Below are 13,904 nucleotides of genomic sequence, written 5' to 3' on the forward strand. Positions count from 1 at the left end.
TTCTATACTAATTGTTCTATAACCAGTCAGATTTATCAGAGCAAAAAGATGGCTCTGTGGACTTCACATATGAGCAAATTTGGAGCTGACCCAATGCTAGTTGTAACAAGCTTTAGAAAAACCTCAGAAACTCTTTTTTAGAGATTAGTGCAGAAAGATATGCCACATTCTGCAGTCTTTCTCTTCATATTTTCCATTATGGGAAGATTTCAATGAGATAGGAATCATTATCTTCCACAGGACATTAAAGAAAGATCAAGCTATTGATTAACAGAATGGATATGAAAACAAACTAAACTAGGTATTACTCTCTCAAAATGAAGTGGCAGAGTATAAGGGTAGCCTTTTTAGTTTCAAATTAACTTAATTAGGGCCTGATCTAGAGTCATGGAAACATGGCAAGTATTCTTTGACTTTCAGCTACAGCTGTAGGTGACTGGCCATTTTGAAGACCAGACCTATTAATAGGTCTGTTGTTGATTTCCACGTGCTGGTTTGGTGACAGCAGTGGCATTTTGGTCATTTGACAAAGAGCGAGTGTTGTAAGTTGGTACAGTTAAAAAAACCAGCCTCTTCTGAAACTTGCAAAACCCTTTGCAGGCATTATCCCTAGTTTAGGCTGCATGTAGAAGAAAAATGTATAAAAATACACAGAAATATATAACTGTGTATGTTTTAAATATCAACAACACACAAAGGTACTATTGATTCCTTTAAAGTTGGAGACTTCACTAACACAAAACTAACGTAAGCTACAGAGTCCAGCAAAGCTTCTAATGAAGTGAGGTTTTTGTGGTTTTACTGTTGTATACAAATCATAAAGATTAATTTACATTAAATCATCTCATTTCAGTGCTCACATTTATATCTGTACAACTCACATTTCCTTATAAAACCTTATATATTGAAAAGAGACTAGTATTTAACACTTTAAAGCAGATTTCTAGGTGGATGCCTTGCTGCATGTTCACATCTTTTTCCCTTTCCATTCCATCATTCATACCAAAATGTTGTAAGCTACATGATTGCTTGCCTGTAACTGCTTTAAATAATTTTGCTATAAAACCCAAACAAACTACTTCAGATTTACTTGCAGCCACGAAGATGAAATTCCGTGTCCAGGAGGGCACATGCCCTTTTGCAGCAGAACCATTAGACACAAAGCAACGTGAATCTGGGAAAGACAGTAAGACTGTTGAGCAACCTAAATATGATGCCTTAGTTCCACAGTCAGCAAAAACAGAGGCTGCAGATAAAAAGGATTCAGAGGGCAAAGAAAAAGAAAAAATGCTTTCAGCTCCATCAGAATGGATCTTGCAAACTGATTCACAGAAGAAAGGGGAAGCCAGTTTTGCAGAACCTGCTGCTCCTCAAGAACAAGAGCACTTGTCATCTCAACTGCCTGAAGAGAGCAGGGTGGAAGAAAGGACTGCAGGTGTGCCCTCATCAACCGACCAAGTTATGGCTAGCAAATCTCAAGACAAGCTCAAAGACACCCAAGGTGGTGCCATCAGCCATGGTGAGAGTTCTCCATTGCTACTAGAACCTAAGGCAGAAGCAGCCAAAAGTGAACTTCCTTCAGGCCCATCTCCTGCTCTCCCCCAGGAGCTTTCACTCAAAACCAGTTTCAAAACACATCAGGAACCTGCTGACAAACTGTTTGCCAAAGATCTCAGTAAAGATGAACAGATCCACCGAGACAGGACATTTTCTCTACCAGATGTCTCAGCCCTAACTGTAGATGGATTGAAAACTCCAAGCACCCCCAAAATCCCTCCATGGGGAGAGGAAAAGGACATGACTAAGGATGAGAGCGATGAGGAAGAAAGGTATGACTTCTATGACAAAGGGGAGGCTCAAATATTAGATGACAGTAAAATTACCACAAAACCAGAAGTTAAGACACTTTCCCTGGACAAAACAGACTTTCATAAGGATGGTGAAGCTAAAAAGTTACCTGATACTCTCAAAGCAGAAAAAGAAACAGACCCAAGTGGGCTCGCAGCAGCAGCAGCAGATGTGAAAAGGGAGGCACAGCAAAGCACACAGGTACCCCCAGCTAAGTTAAGCCATGAACTGACCCCTGAGAAAACAACAGAGCACCTTGATACCGCTCAGTTAGCCAGAGCAACAGAGAAAGCCCCCGAGGCACCAAGTGTAACCGCTGAGAAGACCCCTATTCTTGAAGCTTCTCCAAAGAAAGATGTTAAAAAAGATACTGAAGAGGCTAAGACAAGTGTTTCAGCTCCTCATCAAACGAAAGAAGAGGAGGACCAGTCAGGAATGTCGAAGTATTTTGAAACTTCTGCTCTGAAAGAGGAAGCCTTCAAAGCAGATGGTCTGAAACAAAGCAGTGATTACTATGAGCTAAGTGACACTAAAGAGAGTAAATATGAGCCTTATCAGAGAGGTCGTCTAATACCTGAAGATGAAGAGGAGGAGGAAGAGGAAGAATTACAGACAGAATTGAATCAGCAGCAGAATGTGCATACTCGTGAAATGGGGTACAGTACTCTGGCTCAGAGCTATACACCAGACACATCTGAAGAACCCAGTTCTCCAACAGAGAGAATGTTCACTATTGACCCCAAAGTCTATGGGGATAAGAGAGAACTTCATAGTAAAAATAAAGATGACCTAACTCTGAGCAGGAGCTTGGGACTTGGGGGGAGATCTGCAATTGAACAGAGAAGTATGTCTATTAACTTGCCCATGTCCTGTCTGGACTCAATAGCCCTAGGATTTAGTTTTGGTCGTGCACATGATCTTTCTCCCCTCGCTTCAGATATTCTAACTAACACCAGTGGAAGTATGGATGAAGGCGATGACTACTTGCCAGCAACCACACCAGCCCTGGAGAAGGCCCCCTGCTTCCCCATTGAAAGTAGAGAGGAAGATGAGCAAATAGAAGAAGAAAAAGTAACGGTAGAAGAAAAAGTCCAGCCTGAGACCTTGGCTGAACCATCTTTCCAGGCCAAAGATTACTACAAAAATGGGGCTGTCCTGGCACCTGACCTGCCTGAAATGTTAGATTTGGCAGGGACGAGATCTAGATTAGCCTCTGTGAGTGCAGATGCTGAGGTAGCACAGAAGAAGGCAGTTCCTTCTGACACTGTTGTGGAAGACAGCAGCACAGCCCTGCCACCTGTGACAAATGAAAACCATGTCATTCTAAAAGCTGAAAGTCAGCTGGAAGACTTGGGCTACTGTGTTTTCAATAAGTACACAGTACCACTCCCTTCTCCAGTTCAGGACAGTGAGAATTTAACAAGTGAAACCTGTCCCTTCTACGAAGGCACAGATGAAAAACTGAGACGTGGCCTCGCTCCTGACTTGTCTTTAATAGAAGTGAAGCTGGCAGCTGCTGAAAAATCAAAAGAAAACTTCCTCGGTGAGAAAGACTTAAGTCAGCATGGTGAGTCCATTCTGGGGAGGGACTTTGAGGAGGCGAAAAAAGAGAAACTGGATACTGTGCTAGAAAAAAGTGAAGATCAAGTTGACTCTAAAGAGGCCTGTCCCATTAAAGGATCAGAACCAGAGAAGACAAGAGCTGAGGCAATGTTAGAAAGGAAAGAAGAAAGTGTCGCTAGTAAAGTTCATTTACCTGCTGATACAATGTATGACAGAATTTCTGCTTCAGAGATATCAATAGAAAAGGATTCTGTTTGTTTGTTGATGGAGAAGGAGAAGACTCTTAGTGTTGTTCCTGAAATAGCTGAGGTGGAAGCTCCAGTTAAACCAGATTACAATGCTATTAAGCACGATATGGAGGTAGCTGCAAGGAGAGCTGACCAAGAATATCAGAGTAAGTTAGACGCTAAGATTAGTGAGGTTGTTTCTCTTAAAAGAGCAGAGCCTGAATCCAAAGACACTCAGCAGAAAGAGGAGACCATCTTCTCCAGAGAAGCAAAGGATGCCGATGTACTTTCCAAGACTGAGCCTGGTTATGTGAAGGACAGCACCAAACTGTCGGAAACAGAAATTAAGGAAAAAGTAACTAAGCCAGATCTGGTACATCAAGAGGCAGTTGATAAGGAGGAATCTTATGAATCGAGTGGAGAGCATGATCAAGCCCAAGAAAGTTTGAATGGAGAGTCTGTGAAACCAGAGGATATCAAAGCAGAGCATCCCAAACCTCCTGTGTCTGGGGAAGAGCTGCCTCCACAGTTACCAGCAAAGGAGACTTCTGTGGAGCTTCTCTTGCCAAAAGCTGAGCCTCTCCAGGAGGAGCCTGCTGAGATTCAGATGGAGAGCATACCACAATTTGTAGAAGGAGCTGAAGAGATTGTTGATAGAGCTGTGAAACCCATGGAAACCCAAAAGCTGCTGCCATGTGAACTGGCAGCTGGGGCCCCAAAAGGGGAAGAATATGAGGAAGAAGAGGTGGAAGCAGGGCAAGAAGCAAAAGAAGAGGATAAACAGCATCTTGTATCAGAAATGCACCCAGAGTTTGGCAAGCCTGCTGCAGAAGAAATGGGAGCCAAGGGTAGCCCAGAAGCAATGCCTGAACTGAAAGGCATTATTGAATCAGTGGTGACAGTGGAGGACGACTTTATCACAGTGGTGCAGACAACAGTTGATGAGGGCGAATCTGCTTCTCACAGTGTGCGCTTTGCTGCTACTCAGCAGGAAGACATTGAAACAGGAGACTCCCAGGCTGAAGAGGAGCTAGATGTTGAAGAAGTGGAAGTTGAGCCCAAGGAAGGCTCCCGAGATGCTCCTGCTTCACCCCAGAGAGAAGAAATCCTGCTCACTAACTACAAAACAGAGACATGTGATGATTACAGAGATGAAACAACAATTGATGACTCCATCATGGACACAGACAGTCTCTGGGCAGACACTCAAGGTGTGCATTATCCTTTCTGTTTTGTCTGTTGAATATTTTTGCTTCCAAATCTTAATGATTGAAAAGCAAAATTATTACAGTTATAATATTAATCTCAGCATGTTTCAGAAAAATGGTAAAAATAGTTTGCTTTTTAAAATTAATTGTCTGCTTTGTCTTCAACGATTTTTTCCCTGCTCCTCTGAAGTGTTGTTAACATTTGTTACTAATCTTTTGTTTGTTGTTGTAATTTGCTCTGATCCTACAGATGATGATAGGAGCATCATGACTGAACAGTTAGAGACTGTTCCTAAAGAGGAGAAAGCAGAGAGAGAATTGCGAAGATCATCTCTTGATAAGCATAAAAAAGAGAAACCTTTTAAAACTGGGAGAGGCAGGATTTCTACTCCTGAAAGGAAAATAGCTAAAAAGGAACCTAGCACACTCTCCAGAGATGAAGTGAGAAGGAAAAAAGGTTCATTTCACACTCCTATTACAATTTTTTTATTATTATTTCATTTTCTTACTATTTTACAGTACAATCTGGTTACTCTGTTGTAGATTATGTGCACCATGACGTTATTAACAGTGGTGTTTTTAAATGAGGTATTGTACAACTATGCGAGAAGCCATGTCCAAGGCTCACTGCTCCACTGGTCCTATTTCATTGTAGACATCCCCATTGAGCCCTGGGTAATGCATCTGAGCCAATGCACCAGCGCTCCCTCTGTTCCAGCATAGGATTTGTTCCCCTCAGAAGAAGCAATGCATTGCGTTGGAATTGTGGAGCAGTGGGTCTGACACTTGATGTATTGATCATATGAAATGGTTTGCTGGGTTTTTTTCTGATCCTATGTTTTTGTGTTCTTTTTGTCCATAGCAGTGTATAAGAAAGCTGAACTTGCTAAAAAAACTGAAGTTCAGGCCCACTCTCCCTCCAGGAAAATAATTTTAAAACCTGCTATCAAATATACTAGACCAACTCATCTCTCCTGTGTTAAACGGAAGCAGACAGGTGACTGCATTCTGTTCAGTTATGCAATGTGGCTGGCAAACATAGACATTTTCTTTTGTAAATCTCATAGCTCTATCAGCTTCTCTATTTTTTTTTTTTTTTCTCCAACAGTATCAGTCTTCACAAATAGTATTGCTTTTTTAGTGTTTCGTACCATTTTTTTTTAAATTCTTTCTTTCCTGGTATTTGTTTTGTTTGTTTCATGGAGGCCATGACCATGTATGCTTGTCATTGCTTGGGCCTCCAAGTGCTGTGGTTGTAACTTGGCATCGTGCTTAGAGTGTGGTGTTCTAGGAATCTCTGCTCATCTTTTTTTGTGGTGGTGGTTTTTCTTTTTTTTTTTTTTTTTAATTATGCTTTATTTTTTTTTTTCTGGTGGGAAAATGTTGGCAACTTAAACCATTATATGCATTTCCATTATTCTGCTTTTTTACTCTCATGCATAATAAGAAGTGTTTCAGACTTATATTTTGTTTACTGATGTTATCTGCATTGACAATTCCCAGTCTGTCACTGATGTTTATGCTGTACAGTCAAAATCCACAGGGAGAATCCAGCCACATGCAGCATGGAGCTGAGAGAGAAGAAATCTGGGCTCACACTGCGAAATGCATTCCAAGCAAAAATCTTAATATTTGGTAGAGGAAGATGAAAGGAAGAAAGAAATGGTTCCTGTTACGACTTCATAGGTGTATCATTATTTAGAGGACCAAAATAACTCTTCCAGCATTTTCACATATTAATCATAGTTCCTGTGAGTTCAAAGTGGAAGGATGAACATCTCGACCTTCACTGTGATCTTAACCTGGCCTCTTTTAGAAAATTTTTTTTTCGGTCATGTAATGTAACCACATGCTGTAGTGTGGTTGTTTGGAACTAGAGCTAATAAGAGAAGGATGACACACAGCAGTGCAGAAATGCATCTTCTCAGAGCTTAAAAATTAACAGGAAGATTCATTACCCATCATCTGGTTAAGCAGAGCAATACTAAAAGAGTCCCTGGTTAGTCATTCCCCTGCAGTTTTGCACCAGTCACTCCTGTTGTAAATGTAGAGCAGCCCCAGTAGAGAGGTGTGGCCGGTGAAAATGCAGTCAGAGGATGGTTACATGAGAGCAGGTGTAGTGTCCTGCCTCTGCTGTATGAAGTGCAGATTGTACCCTGGCTCTGTTCCACTAGGGCACCAGAACTACTGATCCCATCACCTTGCTCCTGTGACAGAATCTCGTCCTTTTATTTCCCCCTCTCTGGAGAAATGGAACCAGGGAAGGAAAGGCTGGTTCAGTCCCCTCTGTGTTGCACTGATGGCTCCTCCTCAGTTTGCAGTCTCTGGGCTATCCTAACTCGCCCTCTGGACCAGAACTACCCAAGAGGGAGGCATTTTAAAAAGCTAAAACATTTCCCCTTGCTATCTTTTGCTGCTTGCTGAAGCACAGCTTAATAGCTCAGAAGTTACAACTCATAATTCACATGTTCTTTCAAAGGCCCCAGGGGGTTCAGTAAGTGTGGACATTGGTGGGGAGAAGGCATTGGCTTTGGAGTGTTCTCAACTTCATCTACACTTCTCCAGCTGTGTGGTCAGTGCTGTCATGCCCTCAGGTACTCTACCACTGCCTCCTCTGAACTCTTCTGACCTGTAGGATCCCAGACTGAGTCCTACCATTGGACTTGGATAGGGAAATCGGCCCTGTGCCTGAAACATGTGCTGCCTCGGCACATCTCAGAGGTTTTTCTCTCTCACTGCAATACACAGTGAAGCAGATGTATTAGTCAAAGTGAGAAATATAATACAGAAACTGCCTCCCTTACTTAAGTCCTCCTCTATTTAAGTCCTGAGGTGGAGAGCAAGCAAAATGATGGACCCAGAATCATCATAAAACTTTCAGAAATGTGGCTTGAACTTTGAGCTCTAAAGCAGAGGAGCTGGAATCATGCCAGAAAGTGATCAAAAATATTTCTTAGAATGTTTCAGCACACCCATTGTTGCTGGAAAAATTACAGTATGCCTTCTTTTCTTCTATCTCCCATTTTTATACTTCCTGATGGGACTTGGGGGTAGACCATGAGAAAGACTGCAATGCTGTGTGATATTCTAAGAGTGGTCAGATGTTATCTTATGTATCCCTGAGCTTGAATGTGTCATCCAGATCTCTCCAGGATCTGGAATCTAGAGGGACATTGTCTCTCTCCCATTTTCTTTTTATGTGAAATATAGCACCATTTCTTGAAGCCACTTTGGAGTGTCAGCTCATCCTGTTTGGAGTGGTCTTGTCAGCTTTAGTGATGTCTGGGTAATGAAGCCCCACAAAAGTTCTTGACAGTGTAGTCTACAGAGCTTTGAGTGTGTTGCAGTCAGTTAAAATCTCCACACTGCATTTACCATGACTGAAAAATGAAACATGTCCAATCATAAGATACAGATATCTACCAAAAGTTAATATTTGCTTTTATGTTCTGCTCAGTAGCCCAGAAGAGTACATCTTTCTCATAATGCCCCTCAATAGCTGAAAAAACAATTCCCATGTCACTGGTAAGGACTGGCAAATACCAGCAACTTACAGCACCATTTCCGTGAGGCAGGAACTGGTTTTTTGGGAGACTGTTTCTTTTTGAAAAAGAAATTGCATGGCCAGCCCTGACAAGAGAGTTGGGAAGTCTTTGCCTTGACTAGCATAGCTCCAGGAGTGAAACCCCCAGCCTGGCCTGTGTTTTGTTGGTAGCTGTGAGATGCTCAGAGGAGTGTTTTGGGAGGCAAGGCCAGGACAAAGACCTGGCCATGATATGCTTCTGTTTCTTGTTTTCAATTCTGGGGCTGGTCCCTGAGCTGAAACAAGTTTATGTATTTAAGTCGTCACCAGTGCCTGTAGAAATCTTGTGTTCATATGGAGAAGTTGTTACCAGGCATATTGGCACAAGTGACACAGCTTTTTCCACCTCACAGTGGTGACTGCTTAGGGTTGAATGCCGAGGGAAGGAGGAAGGAAGCTGTTTGTGGTTATCTAGAAGAGATGGAAACCAGACCCAAACCAGCAGTAACAGCTGTGGTAAAGTGTGACGCGGGAAGGCTCTGCTGTACTTACCTCTCTTAAAAATTCAGAAGAACTGAAATATGCAGTAACATATTCTTTCTTTCCTCACAAGTTCTCTCTCCTACACCTTGGACTAAAGTGGGTAGTGTGACAGAAAACCAGGGATAACCTCACCACGCCTGGGAGCTGCATTAGAAAAGGGAAAAATTAGCTGGACCTTTCCTGTATGACGAATTAGGGTTGGTTTTAGAGCTGGAAAACAATTGGGTTTATAGCAGAAGGTTTTCATTTGTGGTTGCTGTCCTGCTTCTGCTTTTACCAAGGGCATCCTGGCACAGGTGCCAGAAGATTTCATGTCTAGCTGTTAAGTGGCCCATAACTTCCTAAGCAGCAGCATTGGGGTGAAGCTAATAACCTGCTTTCCAAAAAGCTGCCCTATTCAAAAAACAGTGTGGGTGGATTCAAAGTCCAAGAGAAAGATTTTACCTCAAACCATGTTGTATCATATAAATGAAATACTGAATTAACATTCTTGATGTCACAGATAAGCCTTGAACTTCTAAATTCTTGAGAACTTAGTTGACATGACACACTGACCTTGTTGACACAACTAAGATGATAATTCAATAGCGAGTCTCTCACTTTCCATTATGAATGTTGGCTAATATTTTGAAAGTGGTGTCTATACAGGCCTCTCTTAAGATTTTATTTTGTGGATGATTTAAAGGAGCCTGATTTTTAGAGGACAGTCCTGAAAATCAAGATGCTAGGTTGTCTGATTGACCAGAAACTCTTGTATTTGTCAGTTATTTCTGGAACTTTTTTCTTTTAGTTATAGACTTTTAGGAACATGAATACAAAATTTTATTTTGTTCAAAACACATAGAATACCAGTTTACCTCAAGTAAGATGAATACAGAAAACTTTTAAGGCAAGTAAATGTCTGCATGCAGTTCACTGAGGGTAATTCACTAAGTACTTACTTTACACAGTATTTCAAGGTATTGTTGGTCTAACAAGTGTACTAAATGGAAATGCTTATTATTACTGTCTTTAACTATCAAGTCTTTCTTTGGATTTCTCAGCAGCAGGTGGTGAAACAAACCAGGCTCCTGCTGTATTTAAACAAGCAAAGGAAAAACTCTCAGTGAGTAAAATAATCTTATTCTTCATCTTTATAATCTCCTTTTGCCCTTATTTCACACCTTTTTGTGTTAATTCAATAAGTAATTGTGTGTTCCATTTAAAATTTGTTCGCCATATTCATTATTCATTTAAAAGCATAACTAAACCACCTTTCCTGAATAACCTTTGAAGTCTAGTCTCAAATGGTAGAGGGTGACAGTTTGCAGATCCGTAGAGGGCACGCAGGCTCCAGACTTTAGGACTTGAAGTCTGGTCAGCATTTTGAGCCCGGCCATTCTGTGGGATAAGGTGCATATCTTGGCCTTTCCTGCAGCACCCAACTTGCATTGCCACCTTGCTGGACTGCTGTGTAGGCAGAAGCCCTCCCCCAGGACTGCTGGATATTTCCTAGTGCACCATTCCATAGCCCAGTGTTCTGCAGGGGCTGTGCCTGTGTAGAAGGTACTGGCCAGGAGAATTTAAATGTGATTCAGAGCTTTCAGTCCGGTCACTTCCTTAACACTGTGTTATAACCTGTCAGATTACAGCCTTGCCTTGCCCTGCCTTGCCCTGCCTTGCCTTCAGCTGCTCTACAGCCTTTTCTGCTTCCTGTGTCTGGCTCTCTTAAGGAAAGGCTCCCTTGCTCCTTGCTGACCCTGCACTGTTTCTGTCCCATCCCTCCAAAATCCCCAGGAAACCAACCTCCATTCACTCTCCCCTATACAATTATTTTTTCCACGACAGTGACACATTAGTTCACATCTGCAGCACAATACTTTGTCATTATTATCATAGAATATGTTGAGTTGGAAGGGACCCATCAGGATCATCGAGTCCAACTCCTGGCCTTGAGCAGGATCATCTCCCAACATTAACAATTAAGAATTTCTTTAGAATTTCTCTAAATTTCCTAATATATTTCCCAGTATATTCCATGGGTGATTTCTTCCATTTGTTAAACCAGACTCGCAATTCTTTGGGGAGCAAAAAAGCTCCCAAACATGAAGTTCAGTACATTGTTTATGAATCATAAGAAACTGGTAGTGCTGAGAGCAGCATAACCAATTGGAGGCTTTGGAGGAACCATGGTTTTTCAGGTGTGACCAATTCTAGCTCATAACTGGGAAACTATGAGAGTTTTACAGGTACAGTGAGTAAGATCTGTGCAGGTTTCTGGGCTGAGTCTGAGCATCTTTTATTAGTCTTTTCTTGACAAACCATCAATACTTGCACAAGAGAAGCCAATACTTGCCCATTTTTCAGTGTTTATGGAGTGCTCTAGTACAAGCACTGCAAAATCATTCTGTGAAATTATCTTTCTGTATACCTTTCCTATTCCTGCCCCTTATGTTATAGCACAGATCAGAAAGCTGTCCCCTGCTTACTTTATCTCCCTGTTGCATTGCCTATCTGGTTGCCACACTCACACACCTCCTGGACATTTTCTCTTCTCTGCCTTGCCTTTGCCTCCACTTTTATAAAGATCTCTCCCTATTTTTGTTGTTTTGTTTCTTCGTGGTTTTCAGCTTTTATGTCTTTCAAGTGCAGCCTTTTCCTCTCCGCTGGTAATGTTAGATCATCCAGCCTGGTCAGTTTTGTTATTCACATTCAGATTGCAGTTTACACAGGACAAGGTCAGGAAAAGCTAAACAGTTCCATCTGCTGGAAGCAGCTGTGTACCTGCCATTCACAGTGAAGTGATGAAAATCTGTGCCACGTGTTAGGAACACCTAGAAATAAAATGAGGGTTCTGCATCCCCACTTGAGCAATCCCTGAGTTTCAGTGAGGGTTACATAGAGCTTTGTCCTCTGGACAGCTGACCCTTCCAACAGCATAAATTCAATCAGAGATACTGCTAACAGAGACTGAGTTTTCCTGCAGGGATTGAGACATGGTTTCTTTGCTTGCTCAACCAGCTTTGGGCAGATTCTGTTGCTATTACTGATGCTAAAAAGTGCCTTATTACCTAAATAACATGGAGGGACTCTAGACTGTGATAACCAGAGCTGTGCAGCAGCTCAAGATCATGCCTTTTCCCCACCTGTTCCATTGCCATATCTCAGTGTTGTCCATCTTCAGCGTCCACATCAGATTAATGTATTCACAGAGGACACTGAGCAATATGAGTGAAAAGTCTTTGCACTGTGACTAGAACCTTAATCTGTAAAAGTTTTGCAGTCTCATTATAGGGTGATTTCTTGCACGCAAGTTGAAAATGGTGAAAACCACAGAATAAAGATTTGGGCCTCAAACAATGTGTGCTTAGTTCTAGCTGTAGCTCAGAATGCCAGGTGAAAGCTGCTTGCAGAATGTCTGCTTCCTGGGGCCACCCAACCTAGATACCCTGCTTCCATAGAGTTTCAGCACCAATAAATACCTTCATGGATTTCTAAACAGGATCCAAAGTTTCACAAATGGATGAGACCCATAAATTGAACTGTGACAAATGAGTCAAAGTCTGGAAAAGCCTTTGATTTGACAGAAACACATATTCTGTGGTTTCAGAGTAAAATAATTATTCACTGTTTTTTTTCTGTTTGTTCTCAGACAGTAAAATAAGTATTAAAAAGGAAGAGGCATAAACGCATTGCAAAACTCATTATGGGAATATATTCTTGCTAGTAAAGCACTTCCATCCTAATCTCTTGTCTTGCTATGTGGTCTGGAGGATGACATCCAAGAGAACTCCTCTCAGCTGAATTGTAGGACTGGAATTGCTTGTTACACAGTTCTGCAACTCATAATCATTTGGGTGATGCCATGGCTGACATTCAGCACACCAGCCTCAGTTTTCCATGGGCTGAGTATATAGCCTAAGCCAGAGGCCTGTCAGAGCTGGGCAGCCCATTCTTTTCTCATTTTCTAACGAGACAAATTGAAAGCAACTCTCATGTACCTTTTCTGAACATGGGGAAGGTCTAGGGGATTGATTGAGATCAAATACCAAGCTCAATGCTAAAATTCAGTGCAAATCCCAGAATGACAGGCCCATTGGGATTGTTCCTGTGTGTAATTCTATGCTAGTATGACTACAGAGAGGATCAGTACTACCAAGGAAACCCCTTTGCAGTTGCTCTTCGTAATATCAGTTATACCTATGGAAGGAAAAAAGTGCTTCTTAAGCAAGTAATCCTATTCTGTTTCAAGGAGATTCCTTTTTGTAAAGCAGTAGGGTGCTCCTAAGTTTTAACAAAGGTTTTCTGTCTGTCCTGTTGGTGCTTAATTGTTCTTTCAATACAAAATTGTCATATTTTGATATTAAATAATTATTTGTTCACGATAACATACTGTGTCAGCCTTTCAACCATATAAGGCTTTCCTCATCCCAGGACTCCATACTGCCAGTATGAATTTATGAATTTCTATGGAGTGACACCAAATGCACAGAGCAGTATCTGGGGTGTGTTAGGGATTTTGTCTGTACACACTGGCAAAAGAAGTCTGTCTTGTCCTCCTGCTGTTGTGGGAATACTGGTATAACTTTGCTTCTAAGATTCCCACTGTTTCATTCTTGATTTTAGCTTGGAGGGATATATTTCAGCTTTAAAGGGCTGGGATCTCTTGGTGCTCCTGTAGCTTTGCACCTGTTTCTAATGCAACCAACCAGCAGTTAAATGCTACACCTGGCACCAGTTTTTTCCTAATAACACAAAACCAAAATAGCAGAAAAAAAGCAAATGCCTAGAATCAGTTACTCTGTCCAGATCTAGATGGTTTCAGTCAAACAACACAAAACTGAAACTTCCATCACTGTCAGATCTGCATAGACCATTACCAGATACAGGAAAAGTATTAATGCATAGCTTGGCATATTTTTTTTTGGTCCGTGTTGCATGTATTTTCCTTTTGTCCAGCTTCATGTTGTGTTTTGTTTGTTTTCTCATGACTAGACTGCCTCTTTGTCAAAG

At 41.6% G+C, this 13,904-nt stretch overlaps 1 protein-coding gene across 50 annotated transcripts in view; it reads left to right on the top strand.

Moving 5' to 3' along the window:
- Positions 1-13,904, top strand: part of MAP2 (microtubule associated protein 2) — a 245,669-nt gene that overhangs the window by 206,300 nt on the left and 25,465 nt on the right. For 22 of the 50 annotated variants that reach the window (XM_040069916.2, XM_040069935.2, XM_040069962.2 and 19 more), the window contains 4 exons: positions 1,097-4,849; positions 5,097-5,303; positions 5,709-5,843; positions 9,956-10,017. In XM_040069916.2, the coding sequence (XP_039925850.1) occupies positions 1,097-4,849; positions 5,097-5,303; positions 5,709-5,843; positions 9,956-10,017 (4,157 nt within the window). Of the gene's footprint in view, positions 1-1,084; positions 4,850-5,096; positions 5,304-5,708; positions 5,844-9,955; positions 10,018-13,904 lie in introns of all 50 variants that reach the window. The other 28 variants (XM_040069957.2, XM_040069924.2, XM_040069961.2 and 25 more) reach the window with 8 other exon arrangements.

Source organism: Hirundo rustica, chromosome 7, assembly GCF_015227805.2.
Source record: "Hirundo rustica isolate bHirRus1 chromosome 7, bHirRus1.pri.v3, whole genome shotgun sequence".
Classification (NCBI taxonomy): Eukaryota; Metazoa; Chordata; class Aves; order Passeriformes; family Hirundinidae; genus Hirundo; species Hirundo rustica.